Source organism: Pelophylax lessonae (genome assembly GCF_965119305.1).
Source record: "Pelophylax lessonae genome assembly, chromosome: 3".
In the NCBI taxonomy this organism is placed as follows: domain Eukaryota; kingdom Metazoa; phylum Chordata; class Amphibia; order Anura; family Ranidae; genus Pelophylax; species Pelophylax lessonae.
In genome coordinates, this window is record NC_138770.1 from 143,745,480 (window position 1) to 143,771,980 (window position 26,501).

The 26,501-nt window shown below is 42.3% G+C and overlaps 1 protein-coding gene across 2 annotated transcripts in view; it reads left to right on the top strand.

Annotated features, from left to right (window-relative positions):
• Positions 1-24,029, top strand: part of PDIA6 (protein disulfide isomerase family A member 6) — a 53,512-nt gene extending 29,483 nt beyond the window's left edge. The window contains exons 6-13 of one of the 2 annotated variants that reach the window (XM_082249169.1): positions 4,901-5,049; positions 8,233-8,347; positions 10,117-10,257; positions 10,432-10,516; positions 12,065-12,137; positions 15,001-15,159; positions 15,304-15,400; positions 23,473-24,029. In XM_082249169.1, the coding sequence (XP_082105295.1) occupies positions 4,901-5,049; positions 8,233-8,347; positions 10,117-10,257; positions 10,432-10,516; positions 12,065-12,137; positions 15,001-15,159; positions 15,304-15,400; positions 23,473-23,541 (888 nt within the window). In that variant the 3' untranslated portion in view covers positions 23,542-24,029. The remainder of the gene's footprint in view (positions 1-4,900; positions 5,050-8,232; positions 8,348-10,116; positions 10,258-10,431; positions 10,517-12,064; positions 12,138-15,000; positions 15,160-15,303; positions 15,401-23,472) is intronic. The other variant, XM_082249170.1, reaches the window with a different exon arrangement.
• The last annotated feature ends 2,472 nt before the right edge of the window (positions 24,030-26,501 follow it).

Sequence of the window (26,501 nt, forward strand, 5' to 3'; positions counted from 1 at the left end):
CTCGCAGGCAGTTCACACTGCCATATGCAAACTGCTGGGAGTGTCAGTACAAAGTTAATGACACCACAGATTAGTTTGCATATCGCAGTGCGAACTGTCAATTTGGACAGGAATCGGATCGCATAGGTGTGAAGGTCCATGCAATCCGATTCTGGTGCGGACCAAAAAAAAGGTTCGTACACCACTTTGGTCCGAATGCGATGCAAGTTCAGCCATGCAATCTGTATGGCTGATTTTGCATCACACAGACATCGCATGTGATTTGCACAGCAGTGCAGTGTGAATAACATGCGATGTCTGACATCGCTATAGTGTGAACCGGCGCTCAATCTCTATTCCTTTTCCAAAATATTATTTAAATTGTAGGTTCACCTTTTTAAAAAAAAAAAAAAAAAAGTAAAAGGTGAACTAACTCCAAATATCATGCTACCTGTTCAGACCCCACTACACATAGCGAATGATGCCCTGTGCTGCCAGTGTAGTAGTTCATACACCACAGTACACAGCCCTGTAGTAAGTATCCATCATAATGCTTGCAGTGGCAAGCAGTCATTTTCTTAGCATGACCGTGTTGACCAGTGAGGAGTAATTGGGAGCCAGCTATCGCTTCCATTTTTTTTTTTTTTTTTTGCATGCACATTTTGCCTTTGCTTGCACTAGGGCAGGCCATAAGCCATCCCCGACGGGAGAAGACAGTGATTATTGCTAGTGGCTACCAGCCACAAGCGATGATCGCATGTAAATTCTGGCAGGCTGGTTGTGCCCTAGTTGATCAATCAACCAACTTGGTACGTTCAGCCTGCCCATACATGGCTTAAATCTCGGCCTGTCTATGGCTTGGCCTAAAGCCTCTTGTGATGGAAAACGGCTGAGGAGGGCGAAAGTTAGCTTCAATACTTTAAGTTAAGCTGTTAATTTGCAGTAGATTAGTGCTACTAATCAAGGGCAGTTCAGAAAGAAATTAATTTTTCTTTTACCCCTAAATTTCTTGGGACTATGCAATGCATGTCCTGCCAATTTGTGGTATGTTCGCACTAAAGATCGTAAGCACAGTCAAGAGGAGGTACAGATTTTAAAAAATGCTGGAACACTGATAGAACCATTTAACTAATGAACTGTTAATATAAAATCCTAGGAGGGATCATCTTTCATTTGCATTTATCATTAAACAGAAGCCCTCATGCCTCCTAAAGGGAAGTATTTTTGTACATAGTTTAAGAGGATGATCACGTTTTTGTTTCTCACTTGCTCCATTTTTGTGATGGGGATATTGTTCTACAGCAGGAGAATAATGAGCAAGACAAACCTAAGCGCCGGTGCGGCAAGAAAAAAGGTGCCCGGCGAAATAAGAACAAGGGAATCCTTAAGAAGCAAGAGGAGTCATATGAGTGATGGCCCATTAATTTTGGAAATTTGTCTTCCTCCTTTGAAGCACCTTGAAGTGTGGTGGGTTCTCTTGCAGTTCCTATTCTATGAAATAGAAAGCGCTTAAAGATTCCAGACTCTGGTTTCACCTTTCGTCAACAAAGACCTCTGATGCTTGAATTTTCTTTCGCTTGCATGCTACATTTTTCTGGCGGTCTTTTGGCTAGTATCATTTTTAGTCAAGAATGTTACTGTATTTGATTGACCTCTTTTAAAACATAAAACTTATTCTTATCATTCTTAAAAATTCTAGTCCTGTTCTTTGAATTGCTACCATAGTAGGTTTAATATTGCCAGCTACACTTAATTGTACAAGCTCAAGTGGCTTAGAGTAACTATTGCTGCACAGCTCTAAACCCAGCCCCACCAATGAAAAATGTGTAGGAGGTTCTATATATATATATATATATATATATATATATATATATATATATATATATATATATATATATATATATATAAAACTGCTGGATTCAACTCTTTGAAAACAAGAAATATACTCCTTCATTCAGCACTACAGCTTTGAAAAAGTCAGTAGTAAATACACCAGTGCCTTTGCAATTCCCAAAACTAGTAAATAACTTCTCACAGTAAATACATCTATATAATAAAAAAAAATGGTAAAGGTTTTGTGGATTTCATAGCATAAGGAAGAGTAGTAGACTTTTGTCTTGCCTAACTTCCAAAAGGTTCAGGGAGCCTGTACCTTTCACTGTCTGTAGTTTTCTGATGGTCTTCTGTTTTCCACCCCGTTTCCAGACTCTTCTCTTGAGTCTATGCCATGGGTTACATAGGTCAAGCCTTCATTCATCCATAACATGAAAGTCTACACCGTAAGGAGTATTCATGTGCTCCAATCTTCAGTTATCTAAACTTGGTACATTCCAATGAGCAGCAGGTTAAAGAGCGAGAGTAGAATGGAATTTGAATCCAGGTATAAAAAAAAAAAAAAAAAAAATCCCTTCATTTATGAGGCCAACATAATGCCATCACCATATCTTGCTTATACATACAAGGATTCTGTTTCGAAGCATCCAGGATATCTATTTTCTATTCTGATTTTGGTTTTATTGCCATGAAACAAAGACCTTTATCATTTGGGTTCCAAAATATTATCTGGATTACTTTCTGAAGATTAACCTGAAAAAGCTTCTATTGATCCAGAAGAGGAGCACAATTTCCACTGAAGATCTTGGCAAAACTCTGGGCATGTAGGGTGCAACTAAGCTTAAACTCTGCGACAGCGACTTCCCACAACAATATATGCATGCTTATGTTGCACAAAGCATAACATTACGTAGCATTGCTAATTACTCCAACAATACTTCTTTCCCTGTCACTTCACCTACTGTCGGAACTGTTGACTGTGAGCCTGCAACGTGCTACACACATGTTCACAGCCCTCAAGTGAGATGTCACCAACGGGCTTTAATGCCAAACCTCCTTAATCAGAAATAGGATGGGAAATATAAAGCCACTGTACATCAGGTTCTGAATTAATGTGAAATATAAAGCCACTGTACATCAGGTTCTGAATTAATAACTCTAAATTAAATTGTACTCACCTTTTTTTTTTTTTATTGTGTTTGGTGTTGCCTTTTGCGGAGCCTCTTGGAAAAGACTTTTGTATCATAGCTAGGCACCTGTACCATGTCTCCTCTTCTAGATTTGTCTAGATGAGATGGTTCCTTCTTTAACTCCTCTTGTTACTCACTAATGCTTTTCTAAAATGGAATTTCTATTGCCACATCTATCTGCACTTGGACATGTCTTCTCTCATTGGAACAAAGCCACTCCAATAGGATGTGATATGATTTCCAGAGAGATATGTTCTTCTTACAAACAATAGCTAAGTATTCGACATTAGCATTAAACTTGCTACCAGATGAACATAACAAGAATATTTTAGTAACATAACATAGTTTGTAAAAGTTCCCAGTGAGAAGCCAGAATTTAATGTTATCACTGTTGACAGATTTTCTAAGTTTCTATATATTTTCAACACTTTTAACTGCCTCATTTATGAGCTACAAACCTCTGGTTTCTGAGGCAATACAAGTTCTAATTGGAGCTGCTAGACTGCATCCGATGTTAAAAGACCAGATGCCCTTTCTAAAACCTTTTAAAGTTTTACTAAAAAGCATGCTTGTTATACTCACTTTGAAACCTAAAGGTTTAATCCTCTGCACTGCGTAAAAAAGGCTGTTTGATCAGGTCTTCTCTGATCCTCCCCTGACAGAGGTCCTGCATCCTAATAGGACAGCCAGTACAGTATGAAAAACTCCTACAAGCTTTAATCAGGCACTGCTAGAAGTCATAAGACTGCTATAAACTGCTAAATATATTTTCTCATCAGCAGTATATATTTACTAAAATTATTGCATTTCAATGTTCTGTGTACTGATATAGTGAATGCAGGGTCCTGGGTTTAGAAGCACTTTAATACAACTGGACCCATCACCCCCTCGTTACCAACACAGTCTTATTCTATGTTTTTGGTCTTGTACCCAAATCAGTAAATAATAATCAGTCAAGCAGTAGATAATCCAGTTCCCATTAAAAACCTAGTGATAGAAATGACCGCTCTGTACTGCCTTTCCTGAACATCTTATCCCTTCTTTTATGGATTATATTGCTAAATTATGTTGAATTTAAACCTTGGTGACATCTAAAACCTATATTTAAAACAGCATATGTACTTCAATGAGAAATATTCCCTTAATAAACCAATAATACCCAGCTTATTTTGTATTATTGTCCAGCAACATATTTTGCTGATGTAAATTTAATGCACAAATATATTTTTTGACGTGATTGTAATTGGACTAAGCCTGGTTGCCACTTTATATTCCGGGGAAAACAAAAAGAGTTTTGGTTCATTTTTATATTATTTCAGTTTTTTTTTTTTTTTTTTTTTTTTTTTTTTTATTGCCTAAGGCTTAATATAACTGTTTTATGCTTTTTTTTTTTTTTTTTTTTTTTTTTTTATAACCAAAAATATAAATCGCTATCCATTTTAAAGCTGGGCTCCCCCAGCATGATGGGTTAAATATTTGTGTCTAGGAGTACAATAAAAAGTAGACTTCCTCCTCTTCATGAAAACCATGCCCTGTAGCTGCTTCTCTTTGGTGCTCTGTTTGCCAGTTACATACTGACGTCATCATATACATTGCAGGACCAGGCCATCCTGCATTGTAATTGAGGATATAAAGAACCCACCCACAACCCGGTGTGAAAGGACAAAGTGTAGAGCACAGGCTATGGGGAGCAGGGGATAGGCAAATAAAACTGCTGTTTATTGTTCACTTAGACAAAAATAGTAGGCTGCACCTTTCTCCTCCAGTCTGGCTTATAAAGTGAATGATAAATGTGTATATAACCTAATGCCACTGCAATGGCAGCTAAGTTGTGTTATTTTAGTGTATACCAGTAAATTAACACTTCTATCTCCCTTTCTTCTTTTTTTTTTTCCAAGCAGAAGTATAGTGGTGGTAGCAGCGGTGGCAGTGGAGGAAAAAAAGACGTAACTGAACTAACGGATGACAACTTTGATCGACAAGTATTGAACAGTGATGAGGTTTGGCTTGTTGAGTTCTTTGCTCCATGGTGTGGACATTGTAAAAAGTAAGTGTTCTTTTTTATATAAATCCATACCTTTTTAGTGCTCATGTTCCAATCGCCTTGCTTAAGAAAGATGCATTGTAGATATTTTGTACATGTTTTCTTTATTATGGTCAGAACTTAAAGGAGTTGTAAATTCAGAATTTTTTTTTTTATCTTCATGCATTCTATGCATGAAGATAAAGACTTCTGTGTGCAGCAGCCCTCCCTAGCCCCCCTAATACTTACCTGAGCCCCATCCCAGTCCAGTGATGTCCACGAGTCCCTTGGCCATTCGGGACTCTTCCTCCTGATTGACTGGGACACAGCGGTGGTGCCATTGGCTCCCACCACTGTCAAAGTCAGTTAGTCAATTAATAGAGAGGGGGTGGGGCCGAACTACAGCTCTGTGTCTGAATGGACACACAGAGCTGCAGCTCGGCTCAGGTGCGCTTGCTGTGGGGGCACTCACCAGGAGGGAGGGGCCAAGAGCAGTAAAGAGGGACCCCGAGAAGAGGATCCAGGCTGCCCTATGCAAATCCACTGCACAGAGGAGGTAAGTACTAAGTAGAACATGTTATTTTTAAAATAAAAAAAATTAGACTTTACAATCACTTTTTTAAAACCTATCAATCAACAACGCATCAAGCGTTTTGGTGCATTGTAGTGCTGGCATGTCGAACCACTATATGGCCCCAGCCGCTCCCACACAGCGAACAGTAATAATTGCAAGCTGTGTGCATCACAGATCCTGCAGCTGGTGCTGGGTGAAACAAGCACTGTAAATTATACTGGGCAGTTGAAACCCATACAATGTTACAAATTTCTTCCCTGTTTTCAGTTTGTCTTCACTTGGGCTTGGAATATTGCATACAGGTACTGTAATATGCAGCCCTACAGTGGAGCTGTCTTTTTTTTTTTTTTTTTTCACAAGATCAACAGTTTCACTTACCCCAAGTGTTATAAAAAGTCCAATGTTTACAGAGATCAACAGCTTAAGTTGAATGAGTCATCACAGGAATACCTGCTGAATTTTGAGAGGGTTCAAAGATTAAATTTGATAGGGCAGCCTGAAAGGGAGTTATTCTGCTGCATTGCCTCTTTGGCTATCCCATAGTGCTCTGACAGTGTGGACTGAGAAATCTCTATTGTCGGCTATTATATTCATATTTTCAGGATGCTGTGGCTGTTGATTGCAACAGGATGCAGCTCAGTCAATTTTTAAATCGCTCTTCTTCAAGTTGAAAGATGTTGACGGGGCCACAAATTTTGGCTGATTCATCCGGAATTTGGCCAAAATTCAAGCTGTTTATGGCGATCTTTACACTTACATTTTAGAGAGGGAGCAGTGAAACACAAGCCATTTCATAAAAATGCTTCTAGAAGGGATCTTCTAGAAGTCTATTTTTCAGATATTTTTTTTTTTTTTTATCACTTTCATCAGAAGCAGACAACCAAATGCTTAAGCATGTCAGTGACAAGCTGCTTTGAGATCCCAAGCAGAATTTTCCGCAAGAGAGCTAAATATTTCAGCATTCCTTTATACATGGAAAGCTGGAGGTTGTTACTTCTCTTTAAAACCCCTTTGGGCAGGATGTAATGGAGAAGTTTTACCATCAAAGCTAAAACCTCTCAAAGTCTGATGCCAGTCTCCGGTGTTGAGACCTAGCGATTTAAGGGCTCTTGCATATGGCTGTATATACTAGCGTGTGAATGTACAGAGTAAAATCCCTATGTTGTGGTGGCACCCAGGAGCCAGAGCTGCAGGGCAATTGTGCCCTTTGATATTCATTACAAAATACACTGTGCACAGCTATACGTGTAGAACTGCGATACTCGGCCGTGTGCATGTGTTGTAATTGTTTATCTAAAGCCACCTGTCACATTTAGCTTATACAGTTAATGTTCAACGTAGATCAAGGCCTATAGTTAAAAATGTCTGATCTAGAAAGCTGTAGAATATTACCTATGTCCCCTTTAGCGTTTGTGAAATAATTATGGTGTGCGTTTCACAGAAGGATTTTCTATAGCTTGTACAGATATAGTTGATTGTATGTCTTAAAAAACCAAGCAATTTGTTCTCCTTTTCTGCAGCTTATTATTAAGCTGAAGAGAGAGATAGGGTGATCAGCGCAAATTTGTATTATTCCCAAGGTGGCTAAATATAAAAAAGTGCTGATGTGCAAATTAAATATAATTATTATATAAAAAAATAGATATGTGAATTGTGTATAATAAATATAATCCAATGATATATGGAATGTGTAAAAAAAGAAACATATGACAATGTGCACAAGTGCCTCAAAATGATGACTTACTAAAAATGTATTGGGAGACTATTATCCAAAAAAGTGCAAGTGCAATGAATCGCTATATAAAAATATTACATCAAACTAGTAAAAAACAATTCCAATAAATAAATTGATCGATAAATCAATAAATAGTCCATCAAAAAAGTCCCAAGTGAAAGAAAGTGCCAAAATGTGATCTGATACAATTCAATCGATAAATAATCCTCAGTGACCACACGTGAAGAAATCACACCAAATGTGCTCCACAGTTTCCACCAAATCTGACTCACCAGATGGGAAGCTGGTCAAATTCTAAACCAGCAATCGCACTTAATAAGTATTTCCCAGCATGGCGGTTTATATATGAAGCTTGAACCTTAAATCTTCATGAACATGTTACTCTCAAATTGTTGCAAGATGAGGATGATGGATGGGAGGAGAAAGAATGCCAAAATAGTGTAATTCCGTAAAAAATCAAATCATTTATTAGAAGTAATAATGTTTCACTCACATATTATAGCCTGGCACTAGGGATCTCTGACATCCAACTCCTACGCTCCGGCTGTATCTCCGAACCGCGAGCGTGAAGTATGATGTGTGCGGTGTTTCCTCGGCGTCCTAGCCCCGCCCTACTAGTTTCATCACCTGACGTCCTCACGGAGCAGTAACATGTGTCTGTTTCCCATCCTTGATGCTTGATGTTCTATAGCTCAATCCCCCATCACTGATGGCCAGGACATGTTGAGGCAGATGATTAATAGTGTGGATTTTCCCACGCTAGTGGGTACTTGTTATACTGAAATGACATTGATGTTTGTTATGTGGTCATTGTAGTGGGATTCTTTATATGATTTTTGAATAAAACATACATTGCCATGTTTGAATAAACCTTGTCATCTTTTGAATTGCATTCCAGCTTGGAACCAGAATGGGCAGCTGCTGCCACGGAGGTTGCAGAACAAACCAAGGGGAAAGTTAAACTGGGTGCCGTTGATGCCACCGTCCACCAGGGTCTTGCCAGTCGATATGGAGTGAGTATTGAGCAAAAAAGACAGTCTAATTTATTGGTAATCATTTATCGATCTATGTTCATGTTCAGTGATCTCTGTGTTACCAGTTAGAATGAAAAACCTATCGGGTTTGAAGAACTCATGCACACCTGACAATATTTTTAGCTTTTCCTTGGCGTGTCTGGCGTTTTTTATTTTTTTGATTGTTTCTGCTGTTCTAATCACCCCTGCATGTTAGCCTATGTATCCATGCACACATAGGCATTTGAAGGAGGTTAGAAGCAGAGGCATTTAGAGGTAGGAAAAAAAAAAAAAACACTGCCAGTGCATCCAGGAGCAGCAGAGTTTTGGCAGAAAAAAACAATTGGCGCTTCTAAACGAGTGCTGGCAAATTGTTATTCTGGCCAATTAAATGAATTAACGCCCAAGCACTTGACGCCTCCAAACGCACCTAAACACGTTACACATTGTTACAAGCGTCAAGACGTTTTTTCTGCCACAATGCTGCCAAGAATAAAGGCTTCTAGGAGAGTTTGCACCACGTCCTGTGTGCAGGAGGCCTTAAAGTCATGTTTCAAGCAGACATCAGTGTTAATATCTGTTGGCGTTAACCGCTCCAAGCGGTAGACTTGTGGACTCGACCCGGTTGGGCTCTGGACTTCTGGAGGCCACTCTGATAAAACTCAATACACAGGCAGCATAGGTTCCTTCAGAATGATCTGATACCTGTTTATTTCGTACAAACTTATATACTAAAATATTGTCATAGGAAAACATTGAAATACAAAACACGACCAGTGTCCCTTAGACTACGTATTTAGATTATACATGACATGTCTAGTTTTTCGGTCCTATGACATTTAAGTCTCACTTAGATCTCACTTAGATCGAAACTTGTCTGGAACATTCAAAAATAATATTTCTGTGAAAACCACAAAGTCTATAACCCATAACAATGTATTTATAAAGGACTGCGTGGACAAAGATCTAATACACAATACATAAATTAAGAATACAGTAATCTTATAGAATGATTGATTGATTTTTACACAAAATGGCTGAGCTATGGCTCAAGGTCCATATTCCTTTCAATATCGTTATCTAAAACATTTTCATCCATTTTCGTCAGCGGCCTTTTTACAGTCTACCGTTGTGATATATAACGTCTTTATAAATAAAACCAAGTTTCATAAACAAACAAATATTGCTTTTTGACAAACTGAAGTGCAACTTTAAAATCCAAAAAAAAAAAAAAACTTAAAATCTGCTGGCTGTAATGTTATTGCACATATTACCTGAAAATATTGCCAACATTAATTATTAAGAAAAGCATTTTTCTTAATTTTTTCTCTTTCAGGAGCTTAGTAAATGCCCCTATGCTTTTGCGGTAGTGCAATACACGTTTAAACTTTATTGTGCTATTATTACAGGCTCTGGATGGAATTGCGTTGCCGATTGTTAGAAATGGCCAGCTGAGTAGTGTTCATTTTGATGTCAGTTTTCAATTTAGTCATAGTCTTTTGACTAAAACATAATTTTAGTTTTAGTCGTATTTTAGTCATCGGAATTGTTTTAGTTTTGGTCGTATTTTAGTTGACTAAAATAGTGGTATTTTAGTTGACGAAATTAACACTGCACAACGGTAAAGTAAAGAAGCGTGAATGTTGCTAAGACTCCTCCACTCTACCCAAAAATATTGTTTTGGCCAGAGACAAAATGTAAACTTTGCAGAAATGACCCGGCATACTTCAGCAATGAAAATAACCCTTGTTTATTTATTGCCCTTGCAGATCCGAGGCTTCCCCACAATAAAAATCTTCCAGAAAGGTGAGGAGCCTATCGACTATGATGGAGGACGGACAAAGGCTGACATTGTTGCTCGTGCTCTTGACTTATTCTCTGAGAACGCCCCACCACCTGAGATCTTTGAGGTAAGTCTATAATTTCATTACATGCTGCTTCTTTTTTTTTCCCCGTTAACTACCATCTCTTGTGTATTGGCTGAAATGTTGCCGTTTTTAGTGTTACAAGCGCCATGTTACACATTACACATTTTTGCTTTTGGGTGTCTCAATCAGCAGCAATACTTGCCTGATGTTTTTCAGATCCTGAATGAGGACGTTGTAAAGAAGACTTGTGAGGAGCACCAGCTGTGTATCATCGCTGTATTGCCCCATATCCTGGACACAGGTACCTTCATAACCTTCACTCTTCTATTCATAGCTCCGTAGGGCTCCTAATAACATTGTCTGAAATAAAATCTAGAGCTCGAACAATGGGTTGGGTCATCCAAAACTGATTACATTTTCGGAGTGGACTGGTGAGCTAATCCATCTAACAATTTCTTACATCTCTTGAGGACCCCATTGGTGAGATTTCTGTGATTTCAGTTCTGAAGTCACACACTAGCTGTGGCTGTAATGAAGGGTTCACCCACTCTACCTGTTTTGATTTTTTTTTTTTTTTACATTTATATGGGGCTTTTCCACTGCATGGAACCGAATGGTTCGGCTCGCTTTTGTGCTTTTCCACTGCTGGTACCGCATGGTACGGTGTAGGAACGGTTCGGTACGGTACGGTACAGCACAGCGGCGCTTTTCCACTACATGGAACCGAACGGTACGGCTCTCTAAAACAGTACCACCTTGATTGTGGTTCCAAGAGGTATCATACCGGTACCATATCCCACAATCCTTTGCATGCAGTCATTACTAGCCACTGATTGGTCAGAGAATCGTTGTTATCCCACCCACTTACTTTAGTACTACTTTAGTGGAAAAGCAAACCGTACCGAACCGTTCCAACACCGTATCATGCAGTGGAAAACCAAACCGGGCCAAGCAGGGCCGAGTAGAGCCGAGCCGGTACTTGCAGTGGAAAAGTGCCATAAGAGAACAAAGATTAGGTTCTGGAATGTAGAAAGGAGGAACTTTGGCAGGGAATTTCTAAGACGCATATAAGGCCAGAAAATGACTCGGCCAACACAGTCCTGCCTGTAATCTATCTATCTCTCTATCTTGCATTACTGTTTTTCCTTTTTTGTCTGTGGACCGAATTTATAAGCTATACTCACTTATAGCAAGTTTATTTTAGATAATCCAGCTAGAGTTTTGGCTCAGTTCACTATTCTGCATTCTTGATTCTGTCCACATTTTAAACAATTAACACCTTTCCTACAATAGACTGACATGTCCTCTACATGGCAAATGCGCCCCCCTATGTTTCATGTATCTAGAGCTGCTTGCATTATGCCATAACCACCAACTATTGTAGATTTTTTACACCTTTTGATGTTCATATTAGATTATAATTGAGGGCTGTTGAAAAGAAAAGGCAATGACCCTTTAATACATGGTGATCCATGTGCATATTACTATGGTGGAAGTTTACTGTGCTATAACCATATTAGTCTTATTTGAAAGCAGTGTCCTGTTAGCTTGAATGGGGACCACATGATTTGTATGAAATGGTGTGTTAATGGATAACACTTAACTTGTATTAATTGATGGAGACCTCATAATTGTTATGCGGTCATGTTTTGGGACCCACATTTCAGCATTTTGCAGATTTGATGTGCTGAATGAGTCTGATTTGTCCATGCCCATATGATACATCCATTGCAGAATTGTATTACCCAAAAGGTGACTGTTAACGGATTATTTTATTTTTTTGTTTTGTTTTGTTTTTCTCTAGAGTGTAATCTACCTTCCTTTAACTGAATTGTGATCTTTGCTACAGGTGCTGCAGGAAGAAATTCTTATTTGGAAGTCATGCTCAAACTCGCAGACAAGTACAAGAAAAAGATGTGGGGGTAAGAAGATGGCCTGGCTTGTTACCTTTGCCTTTAAATGTTATAATGGGTACAATCTTATGAAATTGTTACCCAATAATCCAGATTCGATTATCCGGATACCCTCCTGTCATGGTTACTACTGGTTAATGCTATCCTCTAAAGCAGGGTCCTCAAACTACGGCCCTGCAGCTGTTGCAGAACTACACATCCCATGAGGCATAACTCTGACATTCACAGATCTGACTAGGCATGATGGGAATTGTAGTTCCTGAACAACTGGAGGGCCGTAGTTTGAAGTCCTCTGCTCTAGAGCAGGGGTGTGTTAAACCTGCAGCCCACGATGGATATGAATGTGGCCCAACACAAAATCATAAACTTTTAAAATGCTCACTTTTTTTTTTTTTTTGGGGGTAAAAATGTATTAAAAATGTATTTAACTTTGTTAACACCAGTGCCCGAAAAAAAGTTTGACACTGTCTCTACTGGACTTTTATAAGTTTTATCTTCTGAAAGAAAAATATCCCACTCTTCACAATCACGTCTTTTTCATGTCATCCGTTTTCAGCAGCATCTAAATTTGTTAACCAATATTTTCGAGGACAAACCACAAAAACACCTTTTTAAAGAAAACAAAAAAATGAAGCACTCGAGGAGCAAAATTAGAACCAATATATCCTATGAGCACCTTGAGAATTAATTGGGAATTGCTACTACACCCATCAAACCAGATATTGATGTGTTAGTTTATCAAAAACAGTGTCAAATACTGCACTAGATTTATGTTGCCCTATTTTACTTTTATAATAAAAAATGTTACCCAAAAAGTTTTTCTCAGGTAGGTACAATATCTAGATCAGTGAACATTACCTTGTGATTTGCCTCATGTTTCTGCCCATCAGCTGTCATTATTGTTGGTGTATTTTTTTGTGTGGCCCAAGGCAATTCCTCTTATAATGTGGCCCAGGAAGGTCAAAAGTTAGACACCGCTTCTCTAGAGGAAATCCAATAAGAAGTAAAGCTGTGTGGCTAGCAATATTTGTATAAGATTGTTTAGTTATAGTTAGTCAGATTGAAAAAAACATCCATCTAGTTCAACCAATGAAAAATAAATAAATAATCATGCAATCCCATATACACAATCCTATACCCACAGTTAATCCAGAGGAAGGTGGAAAACCCCAATAAAGCATGATTTAATTTGCTTCAGCAGGGGAAACAATTCCTTCTTGATCTCCTGAGAGGCAATCAGATATTCCCTGGATCAACTTTACCTATAAATGTTAGTAACCGGTTATATTATGCACATTTAGGAAAGAATCCAGGCCATTTTCAACCACTTCTGGACCGGAAGGTTTTTACCCCTTAATGACCAGACCATTTTTTGTGATACGGCACTGCGTTACTTTAACTGACAATTGCGCAGTCAGGCAACGCTGTACCCAAATAAAACTGATGTCGATTTTTTTCCCCACAAATAGGGCTTTCTTTTGATCACCTGTGCGATTTTGAATTTTTTTTTTTCCCTACTATAAACAAAAAAAGACTGACAATTCTGAAAAAAAAAAAACTATTTTTTACTTTCTGCTATAAAACATTCCCAATAAAAAAAAATTAAAAATCAAAATGATTTTTCATCATTTTAGGCCAATATGTATTCTGCTACATATTTTTGGTTAAAAAAAAAAATCTCAAGTGTATATTGATTGGTTTGCGCAAAAGTTATCACGTCTACAAACTAGGGGAAAGATTTATGTAATTTTTATTTTTTTTACTAGTAATGTCGGCGATCAGCGATTTTTTAATGGCATTGCGACAGACAGATAGGACACCTAACTGACATTTTTGATACTTTTAGGGGGGACCAGGGACATTTACAGTAATCAGTGCTAAAAAGATGCACTGTTACTGTACTAAGGACACTGGCAGGGAAGGGGTTAACACCAGGGGCAATTAAAGGGTTAAATGTGTCCCTATGGGATGCTTTCTAACTGTGTGGTTTTTTTATTGATTGGTTTGCGCAAAAGTTATCACGTCTACAAACTAGGGGAAAGATTTATGTAATTTTTATTTTTTTTACTAGTAATGTCGGCGATCAGCGATTTTTTAATGGCATTGCGACAGACAGATAGGACACCTAACTGACATTTTTGATACTTTTAGGGGGGACCAGGGACATTTACAGTAATCAGTGCTAAAAAGATGCACTGTTACTGTACTAAGGACACTGGCAGGGAAGGGGTTAACACCAGGGGCAATTAAAGGGTTAAATGTGTCCCTATGGGATGCTTTCTAACTGTGTGGGGGATGGACTTGCTAGATGAACACATAGACCTGTGTTCCTAAATAGGAGGAACACAGGATCCTTGTGTTCATTACTGACGTAAAAACAGCAGATCGCTGTTCTATCAGTAGACCGCCGTTCTGTCTCCATGGGGAGCGATCGCAGGTGCCCGGTGGACATCGCGGTCGCTAAACCTGCTGATTGGCTCCCTACGATGGCCTCCAGAGGCGCGCACATGCCCCCACTAGCTGTCCCGTGAAACGACATACATGTACATTGTTTCGCGGGACAGAGCCGACCTGCCGCAGTATAAGTACCAGAACTACCTCTGGAGGCTGTCTATTCCACATTCCTTTCTGTATTTGGGAATGAAATCTCTTTTCCTCTAGACAAAGAGTGCCCCCTTGTCCACTGTGATGACCTTAAGTTGAATACCTCAACATCAAGTTCACTTAATGGACCCCTTATGTATTTGTACGTGTTGATCATATGTTCTATTCATTGTATGCTTTAAAAATATATATAGTCCGTATTATATGATAGTTATTAGCTGAGATGTAAAACGTAGTTTGTCTTACTATTAGTGCCTACTTTTTCCAGGTGGCTGTGGGCAGAAGCCGGGACCCAGCTGGATATGGAGACCGCTCTGGGTATTGGTGGATTTGGTTACCCAGCCATGGCTGCTGTCAATGCTCGAAAGATGAAATTTGCACTCTTGAAAGGTTCTTTCAGCGAGCAGGGCATTAATGAGTTCTTACGGTAAGGCTGTGATCTTGACCTTTTAAGAGTTAGCCCTTTTAAGTTAGCCAAATTGCTATTCAGAATATTATCAATATAGATTTGTTGTCCAGTGAGAACGTTGACTACTTCTAACATTTTAATCGATATGCCCCTTTGTTTCAGGGAGCTTTCATTTGGACGGGGTTCTACATTACCTGTTGGTGGAGGTGCACTCCCCAAGATCAATACAGTTGAGCCTTGGGATGGTAAGGATGGAGAGGTAAGATGGCAGATCACCAGGTAGCACATACCTGTAACTAATGCCTACATCAGAGCAGACCTGTTACCGCTTTCCAAGAGTTGTACAATAACATTAGGTCAGATCAAAGACAATCCTGTACCTTGACTTGTGTTATAATGAATATGTGTTGCTGCTGTACAGTCCTCTTCACAAAGACATTCTCAGCTACAAAAATATTATTTCTCTATCGCTCATTGACAGACGTAGTCCTCGGTGATACAGCACCTTCGGGTTATGTTGCCTCCACAGGAGTAGGACTAGACAGGAAATAAAATGCTCTGGCCACACCCTAGGGGCAGTCCCAGAGGGTATATCCTCTCTCTCTCTGCCTCAGCAAATCAGTTTTTTTCTGTCTAGTCAGGAGTAAGGACCTAGATACCTTGCTGGGATCTTTGGTCCTGGCAGGATTTTTTTTCTTAGAAAAGAATTTTTTAAGACAGCTTTTTTTCTCCAGTGTTCCTGTGAGATCTTCAAGCAAGAAAGCTGAACTGGGCGACGGGCTGGATGTTGAGATCCAGTGGTCACCCCAGTTCAGCCTACGAGCGCGTGCAGGCCATAGCTCCGCGCTGGGTCGGCCGCGACATAGTCCCACTGGACGGGGACTGACCCTGCGAGTTAAACGTCTCGCTGAAACGCCAAAGACCATGAGTCACGGCGCCCGTATTGGTCGACAGCCCTCCTACCTCGGTGGAGAGGGGTACTGTCAGGAGTTGGCGCCCGCCTGGTTCCGGTATGGTGAGTAGTATGTTCCCCCTTTCCCCCTGACGGGTCTTGTGGTGAACGCGGGCCCCTCTCTGTAATGGTAAGGATGGGTTCCCCTCTATCCTACAACATGTCACAGATCCCCCTAATTGAGTGTGATTTTTGTGTACAAGAAGCCAGGAGGCTTGGTTTGGGAGCTGACAATCTAATTGTAAAGATGTGTAAATGATTGTAGTCAGTGGCAGTACTAGAACTTTACTGTGATAGTATAAGGTATCCTACCTGTCAGTAGCCACAGGGCGATGTCTATACATGTATACTGCATTCCAGATCATTCCTCCAGCTAAGCAGCGGTCCGCATACGGCCCGCTAGGGTCCGGTACCTCCGACCACGCTGACCACCATGAGGGTGAAGGGTTGTGAGGCCGAGATCCTTCTGCAGACATGCCGCTATTCTGTGCAGGTCGCCGCCATTGTCTGGTAGATCGCACGAGGCCGCCATTTTGGTGTAGCCTCGTGTCTCCAGCATGGGGGCGGCCATGTTTGAGGTGACTCAAACACCTCATGGAGCCAGGGGGAGGAGCCGGCAGGCGTGTTAAGGGGCGGAGCCGCCTCTTTTACCCAGGAAATAGGGCCAAAGACTTCCTGTCTGTAACAAGACAAGCACTGAGCAAGCTGATGAAAACTTCTGTGCATCAGGGATGAGCCTTGGGGTCTGTCTCTCTCTCTGTGGGGTCCAAAAAGGCAGGTAACACTGAGGGGCGCTGTTGCGACTGGGGGACACAAAAAAAAAAAAAAAAAAAAGTTTTTTTTTTACTTTGTCATTTTTTGTCGCTGGCAAGTGTCTTGTATAATCATTGACCCTGCCGCATAGGTATCCCCACCTGATCCCCTCAAGGTGGCCGCAGGACCCTCCAGTACCCCACTTGTTTTTTAATGCATTATTGGCAATTTTGGAGTCTTTGGTATCCCGGGTGGAGGTGGCCTGTCAGGGACGGGGGTCAAGTAGCGACCCCCGCCTACCCCTATTGTTTATCAGATACTTCAGATACGGATTCGGAACTGGTCAATGCAGGTGCAGGTCCCTCTTAGGGGGCTGTTGTCTCAGGTAATATCTCCTCAGCAGTGAGGAGCACGTTTCTGCCTCCGCCATAGCACAAGAGTGGTGGATGCACTAGTTGTGTCCGTCCGGGAAACCTTTAGTCTTGAGGTTACACCGGCAGAGGTAGCTGAGACTGAGATTCCTTTTTGGTACTTGTTAGCCTACCAAAAGGGCGAAGGATTTTCCTTTACCCAAATGGGGTCGTTTTGAAACGAACCCCTGTTATTTCCAAACGCATGGCTAGGTGCTATCCGTTTGAGGAATTCCTCTTTATAGGATAGACGGTACCACCTGCTGTCTTGCCACAGACTGTTAGGATAAAAAGACCTCGTAACTAACGAGGACCTTCCTTTTCTGCTCATATAGAGTTGTTCGTTCCGCGAGGGCGGGCGATAAGGCGAAACCCTCCAAAGCCCCTTTAGAGGGGTTTCAAAGGGCGCTGGTCGGGTAAACAAAGAGTCCGGCTCAGCCAAGCCTGAAGAATATAGCCTGATGCGCCCCTACCCATCTCTGGGGTGGGGGGGGGATGTCTTCACCGGTTTCTGGAGGACACAGGATCGAGTTTCGATCACTTCCACCGGTGCGATTCTGCCCTTCTAACATTGAACGGTTTCAGGGGTTCTATTCGAACCTATTCACAATGCCCAGGAAAGAGGGCAAGGTGCATCCAAATCTGGACTTGGGAAGAAATAGAGTCCATCCGTACAGTGGTGGCCTCCCTGCATAAAAGAGATTTCCTGGCGTCCATAGACATATAGGATGCCTATCTTTATATCCCCATCATCGCAGGACATCAGCGTTTTTTCGCTTTCCCAAAGATCATCCCTGGTTCCCACCAGGAGACTGAACTATCTGGGCCTAAGGTTGGATACATCCTGGGCAAGAGAGTTTCTCCTTGCTGGGAAACTCCAGAAGGTTCAGTCAACGATTCGGATGTTGCTGTCCGTCAATTGGCTGGGACTGATGGTGGCCTTCTTAGAGGCAGTACCGTATACCCAGTCTCATACCCGAATTCTCCTGAAGGAGATTCTTTTTTAATGGAATCAGAATTCCGATTCCCTGGACAATCGGATCCGGTTGAGCGAGCGGACCAGGAAGTCTCCGATGCTCAACCAGGGGAAGTCATTTCTTCCGATAGTATCCAGATTACCAATAAGGGTATCGGAATTGAGAGCGATCAGATTTTGTCTGATTTACTGGATCGAGCAGCTCTAGAGCAGCCCGATTCGGATCCAATCGCATATGGCCTCTTCATCCAGAGGTTTTTTCCCTAGCTGTCCCTTCATTGGGACATCCCGGATGTGGATCTGTTGGCACCTTGGCCTAACAGGAAGGTGCGGAGGTTTGTAGCTCGCGCCACGATCCTCTAGCGAACGCAGCAGAAACGCTGATCGCCCCGTGGGGGCAGTATCAGCTACGGCATGCCTTCCATCCTCTCAAGTTGCTGCGGGAACTTCTTCGCAGGATAGAGGTGGAGGGAATTCCAGTTATTCTGGAAATTCTGGATTGACCTCGTCAAGCCTGGTACGCCGACTTGGCGAGGCTAGTCGCGGACGCTCCTTGGAGACTTCCTCTCAGGGAGGATTTGCGGTCTCAGGGACCGATCTTCCATCTTGCTTTACAGTCGCTGGCTTAATGGCCTGGCCATTGAGACCCAGGTACTGAAGGACAAGGGAGTGTCAGCTTCAGTTATTCCTACCTCCAGTTAAAGCAAGGAAAGCGACTTCCAGCACATGGAAGTCTTATATTGCATGGTGTGAATCTATTGGATTTTCCCCACATACCTATTCGGTGACCCGAATTTTGGTCTGTCTGCAACAAGGGGTTGAGCAGAAACTATCCTTGAGCACGATCAAGGGTCAGGTTTTCGGCGTTAGCAATCTTCTTTCAAGAAACCTTTGGCTAATCTTTCTTTGGTGCGGATTTTCATCCAGGGGGTGCGACATCTGGCTCCGCCAGTGCGCACACCCTTACCGCCTGGTATCTTAATTTAGTGTGGTCGGTTCTTCAGAAACTTCTCTTTGAAGATATTAGGGAGATTCCCTTGCTTACATTCCCAGAAGGTGGCCTTCTTGGTGGCCATTACTTCTCTACGCAGGGTGTCAGAACTGGCCGCATTATCCTGTCGTTCCCCAGATCTGGTGGTTCATAGGGATAAGGTGGTTCTTCTTCCGAATCCATCCTTCCTTCCTAAAGTGGTTTTCGTAAGACGGACTCACTTTTTGTGATCACGGATAGCCCTTGAAGGGGGTTGCCTGTGTCTGCCGCGACCATATCTACATGGATCAGTCAGACGGTGGTACAGGCTTATTCTATTAAGGGTCGGAATCCTCCGTTCCCTGTTAGGGCGCACTTCACTCGAGCGCTCAGTACTTCCTGGGCCTTTCGCCATCAGGCGTCAGTGGTCCAGGTATGTAAAGCAGCCACCTGGTAGTCGGTACATACCTTTACAAAATTTTATAAAATTGATGTGATGGCATCGGCGGATGCCTCATTTGGCCGCAAGGTTTTGCAGGCCGCAATTTGAGGAGACCGGTGGTCTACCTCGAGGGTTTTTTTCTGTTGAGTCTCATCATTAAGGATGAGCATTGTAAACTTCTAGTTGGCACCGGTTGGGCCTTCTAGATTTGGATTTGATTTCCATTTTCCCACCCCTCATTTGTGATACTGCTCTGGGACTTCCCGAAGGTGCTGTATCACCGAGGACTACGTCTGTCAATGAGCGATAGAGAAAAATGGATTTTTGTAAAATCTTACCGTAAAATCCTTTTCTCTTAGCTCATTGACAGACGTAGTACCCGCCCCTCTGTTTTTTTGAGTTGGGTTGGGTTAAATTCTCTAAAGACTGCTTTTATGACATAACTGATTTGCTGAGGCAGAGAGAGAGAGGATATACCCTCTGGGACTGCCCCTAGGGTGTGGCCAGAGCATTTTATTTCCTGTCTAGTCCTACTCCTGTGGAGGCAACATAACCCGAAGGTGCTGTATCACCGAGGACTACGTCTGTCAATGAGCTAAGAGAAAAGGATTTTACGGTAAGATTTTACAAAAATCCATTTTTGCCTATCTGCCAAATACGGTGATCTACCATTGTGTTTTAACCACTTAAGCCCCGGAAGATTTTACCCCCATTCCGACCAGGGGGTATTTTGCGATTCGGCACTGCGTGACTTTAACGGACAATTGCGCGGTCGTGCGACGCTGTACCTAAACGAATTTGGCGTCCTTTTTTTCCCACAAACAGAGCTTTCTTTTGGTGGTATTTGATCACCTGTGCGATTTTTTGATCACGCGCTATAAACAAAAAAATAGCGTCAATTTTGCAAAAATAACAATATTTTTCACATTTTTTTATATGAAATTCCCCCAAAAAAAATGTAAAAATCAAAATTTTTTAACATTTTCGGCCAATTTGTTTTATGCTACCTATGTTTGGTAAAAAAAAATCGCAAAAAGCGTATTTTGATTGGTTTGCGCAAAAGTTATCGCGTTTACTAACAAAGGGAAAGATTTTTGTTGTTTTTTTTTTTAACGCGTAATGGCGGCGATCTGCGATTTTTTTTTTTTTTTGCGGTACTGCGACATTGCGGCGGACAGATCGGACCCTTGACTGACATTTTTGACACTTTTGGGGTTACCAGTGACATTTCTACAGTAATCAGTGCTATATATATGCACTGTTACTGTAAAAATACACTGGTAGTGAAGGGGTTAACTTTATTTGGGAGGGAGGGGCTGTGTGTGTCCCTAGGGGCGTGCTTTCTACTGTGATTGGCTGTGGCTTCAGCTGTAAGGACACTGATCAACGGATCTACATAGTAGATCCATGTGATCAGTGTCTTTGCACAAGTTTACACAAGCTGTTTACACAAGCTGCCTGACATTCTCCCTCTCCCCCGCCGATCGCCGAGTGGCCGGCGGACATCGGGTCCGCTGGTCACACGCGCGGGGGGGGTCCGTGACCACGCGGGAGCGGGAGCGCGGCTCCGGGGGCGCGCGCTCGCTCCCTAGACCCTCACAAGCAAGCAACGTAGCCCTACGTTAGTTTGCCTGTGAGGGGCTGACCGCCGACGTAGATAGTCGTGCGGCGGTCGGCAAGTGGTTAAGAACCATGCCTGGGCAGACATGTTCAGTATTCTAAAAAAAAAAAAAAAAAAAAGCGGAATAGATGCTCATACACATTGTTGTGTGTTAACCTCTTCCCCCCACAACCTGCACATTGATGTTTTTTAGCATGATACCCCATACTGGTGATACAGTAATAAATACCTTGCCATCTGATAGCCACCAGCCTACATAACTGCCAACTATGACAGTGATTGCATAAAGATTGGAGGCTTCATTGACCAAACAAGCTTTAGGCCTGCAGATAATACTGCAAATCCAACTGCAGCCTGATGGTGGCAATGTGCAACTGATTAATACTGTAACTGTCACATACGAGTACAATTAAAAATTATTTATTTTTTTTTTTTCCTGCATTTGCTGGCCTATATATATTAAAAAAAACAAAAAAAAAAACCTTTGGTAACAAGAGTGAAATGGCTTACCCAGGGTAAATCCTATACAGCTCAGTCTTTTCTGGAACTGGCAGCCTTAATTTGTTTTCAGTCTCAGGTCCACCCTAGTGAAATTTAGTAGCATGTCCATTCCGATATGACTATGAACAGACAGACTGCTTAGTGGCCTGCTGTTGCTTAGGGCTCCGTTCACATATTGGCATTCCAGATCGCGGGCAGAATCCCTGGGATTCTGTTTGCGCTATTTTACTGCGATTCATCGGACGGCAATCACGGCAAAATTGCACCGCGTTTGGGGTGCCATTGGAAGTGACGGGAATCGCGTGGGCATCCCGTGATTTGCCGTGATTCAGAATCGCAGGTGGAATCGGGGCAATTCTGCCCACGATCTGGGACGCCAATATGTAAATGGAGCCTTATAGTAAAGACACTCATTGGCGTTCTGCAGTGAGCAGGTGAACATATAGCGATTAAAAGTGCATCAGAAAAAACAGTAACAAAGTAGCAGTCCTTATCTGCAGGTTTATTTCAGATCAATGACCCATTTTATTGACAGTCCACTTGGCAGCCTCTGTTTCTTTTAGGTCAGGCTTTAGGGCGGTTTCATGTTAGCCCACACGGCAAAATGCATCATTTTATTGTGCCAGGAAGCTGTCAGTGTGAGGTCTGGCTGGGAGCAGGGCCACCATCAGGGGGGGGCAGCCCATACACATGTAAGGGGCCCTGGTGTCCCAGGGGGCCCCGCCACCCAGGCCCCAAATAAAAAGAGAGATGAGTTGTTGTAGTCACTAGCAATTGCTAAAACAAGGTGGTTGCAGAGTGAGCCGATGTCTCTTTGCTACATCAGGATGATGCCTCTTTTTGCTGAATATATGGGGCTCTCGCTTTGCTGAATATATGGGGCTATCTCTTTGCTGGATTGGGCTGTCTCTTGGCTGAAAATATGGAGCTGTCTCTGCTAAATATATGGGGCTGTCTCTTTGCTAAATATATGGGGCTGTCTCTTTGCTGAATATATGGGGCTGTCTCTTTGCTGAATATATGGGGCTGTCTCTTTGCTGGATTGGGATGTCTCTTTGCTGAATATATGGGGCCATCTCTTTGCTAGATTGGGTTCATTTTCGTATATTAAGTTGTAAGAGTGTTAACAAAAATAGTGGGTGCACCGGAGGTCGCGTAAGATGGCCAGCGTGCGGATTTAGTGGAACTGCCAGTGGGCGGGCCCTGGGGAATGTTGGTGGTTAGGCCAGGAGGGTGCCTAGGCTTAAAGCTGTGTAAGGGGCCCAAAAATGTCTGATGGCTGACCTGGCTAGGAGTCCTGTGATGTGCATTTCATGGTGCATTTTTCCGCTCTGCACTGCACCACACATCACACCTGTATTGTGGTGTGAATGGGACACATAGAATACAATGGTTTTCTATGTTCACTTGCCATTAACAGTGTTTATCTAGTGCAGAAAAATGCCAGTCACTGCACATAGTGTGAACAAACCATAGAGAAGAGACAGTAGAGAATAAGATGATGTCCGAAACTTCCCTGAACAAACGACTTGGGAAATGACTAAAATAGAACAGTGAAAGTTTCAGAGCTTGGGTTCATTGTCAGAAAACTTCTTGAGAAAAACAGGACATGGTAATTGATGCAATATATGCTAGGTACAGTTTTTAATATGCAGTTCCTTCATGATTAAATAATTTTTAATTTTTATCTTGATTTGTTTTTTTAGCTACCAGTGGAGGATGACATTGATCTCAGCGATATAGATCTGGATGAAATTGACAAAGACGAACTGTGAAGTGACACACAAACCTCCCTGTTGTATTGTTACACCATACCTCTTCTTGGAGGAACTTTTACCGCTGGTGGTCATCAGTTCATGCGGAACACTGGCGGACTCTGATGATGGCCTGTTTTTAATCTGAGACATACTTGCACACTTAAAAAAAAAGGCTTTCAATGATACCAATGGACAGTTCCTCTTGGGAGAATACTGAAAAATTCTATGAATTGTTGTAACAGCGAGTTTCATTGTATGCTATTTAGGTTTTGCAGAACACTGATGTTTTTTTCGTGTGGGAGGGCTTCTTCAGGGGTATCGTGAAGGAAATAACGGTAATGCCCTTTTGGACTTGGGGTCATTTAAAAAAAAAAACTGTCTTCTAAATGTTTCCTCAGTTGATGCTGCAATTGTTATTTTGTTTAACATATTTTATGTTTTGGGTATTTTCATCAGCAAATTGATCAGCTTGATTCAATTTCCGAATAAAATATTTTTTGACAAACTGGTGGCTAATTGTTATATAGTGCCCCCATCTAAATATCCACTAGTCATTTTGCTGGGTGTGAGATTGAACATGTGAATACATCCCGTTTATATAATTCCTTTGATGTCAGTCACGTGATTGACCGCATTCTCAAGGTGTAAACTCTTTTGCATTGAAGCATTCCTTTCAATTTATTTCATGTTCTGAAACATGAAATACCCCATGCAGGAATTCCCTTCCTTTAAGTGCACAATGTTCCTATAGCCTTTAAAGCAGAACTGGACCCAAAAATAACTTGATAAAATAAACAGCCCATTAAAAGTTAAAATATTCAAATATAGCTTTTACTGCAATATTCACTTTCAGTTCAATGATTTCCCTGGCAGTACTTTCTTTCCACCATTAGATGTCCTTTGTCCGATGGCTAGCATCATCCAGCCCCTTTCTCAGAGCCCAGGTTGTCTGTGACCCGCCGCAGCCTGTGACTAGAAAAGCAGCCAGCAATTACCTCTCTGTGTAAACACCATGCTTCTCGTCAGCAAATGCACTGATTGGCTCCTTGTACTGCTTCTTCCTCTTACACACCAGCCCTGCTTTACAGGAACAGCAAGAGGTTAATACTATGTCAGATTCAGATGCTTAACACTGCTTGCATTAAAAAAAATGCTTTAAGCACTTCAGCTCCGAAAGGTTTTACCCCCTTCCCGACCGGGCCATTTTTTGCAATACGGCACTGTGTTGCTTTAAACGTAAAAAATCTAATTTCTCTTCCGTTCATGGACAGACACCGCTCCATTTTCTTTACCATAGGGTTATGTTGCCCTCCACAGGAATAGGACTAGGTAGACAACACAAAAGCTTGGCTATGCCCCATGGGCCGTCCCCAGCTGGCATAATCCCCCTCTCTGGTTGGAGATACTCAGTTATTGTTTGCCTAGTTTGGGAGTAGGACCTAGTCTCCCTGCCGGGCCCTAGGTCCTGGCATTTTTGTATATTTTTTTGTTCCTTTTTTCCTGTGGAGATCTTCTAGCAACTGCCGGGCTGTGCAACGGGCTAGACTATTGAAGTTCCAGTGGTCCCCTCAGCCAAGCCAGCGAAAGCGTGCAGACCGTAGCTCCGCTCTCGGTTCGGCCACAACACTGGACGAGCGCTAGCCCACGAGTTAAACGTCCCGCAAGGTCGCATACGACCGGGTCTCAGCCTGAGTCGTAGTGTTCCTTCGTGCCACTAGGTGGCGAGGAGCTTTCTGTCTTGGGAGTGTTACCCGCACGCTTCGCTGGATCGGTAAGTAAGGGCCCCCTCCTCTCCTTCCCTGGATTCAATGTGGGGTGCAGGTACTCCCTGGGGTGGCTGGTCCCTCTGGGGTTCTATTCCCCCCCAGAAAAAAGCATTAAAAAACTGAGTAGCTTGGAGGTGTTCTCAAGCCAGACTGGGTCAGTCGGCGAGAATCTAATAAGACACGTACCACGCGGTCAAATAAGACCGGGAACCCTGCGCAACCTGAGATAAATATGCAAAAATGGTGTGGAAATGGAGGGACAAGAATTTTCCTCCTAGAATGGTTGCAATGAGGGGCTCACAGGGATATAGGTGCAGACAAAAAAAAAACTTTATTGGTGAAGATGCACACACAGAAAAAAACATATGAAAATCTAATCAATAAAAAGGCGTGGAAACTCATCAGGTAAACTGATTGACCCTGTAGACCCCTGTGGGTGTCAGGGTGGCACAGACAGCAATAAAACACGTTGAGGCCCCCACCCACCCAGTCCCAGTAAAGCACTGTTGTAGGCAGGCTTAGTGTGATTGGTCGAAAAGGATGACTTTGAAATCACTCTGAAAGCCCGTGCAACTGTGCTAATGGCCAGGAGGAGAACTGTTAGGAGCCCTATGGAGAAAACACCTGGGCATGCCCGTCTAGTTTACAGTAGAAACTTGGTGAATAGCTGAGTGTATGACGAAGTGTCATCAAATGTCATCAGTACATTATAGAGATAGGGCAAGGTGTGGCATCATAGTCTCATGAAGTATCAAACAAAAGGGGCAAACTTCCTATGGTGTAAGTCTCATCTCCTGGCTAGGAACCTCCAAAAAGACCTAGCCCCATGGGGCAGTGCACGGTGAGGTGTGCTGGAGGGATCGTGGCTTAACCAGCCGTCTTGCTTAAACAGCAAAGGGCAGTGCACGGTGAGGTGTGCTGGAGGGATCGTGGCTTAACCAGCCGTCTTGCTTAAACAGCAATAATGGTAAAGGATAGTCTCCAAAATGAGATCCCCCGTGTAGGTGGGGAGGGGACTACAAAATAGCCCCTAATGGCGGCTGATCGCCAGAGATCTATACTTGCTGGCTGACTGTCCAAAGCGTGGCAGTACTGGAACAGCACATATGTGAGTAAGGATTGATCTGCATCAGAGAAGTCCCGGTCAGACCATTGGCTGGAGTTGCTGGGGGTTCCGGGGGTGTGGTGTAGCGACCTTACTTAGCTGTGATC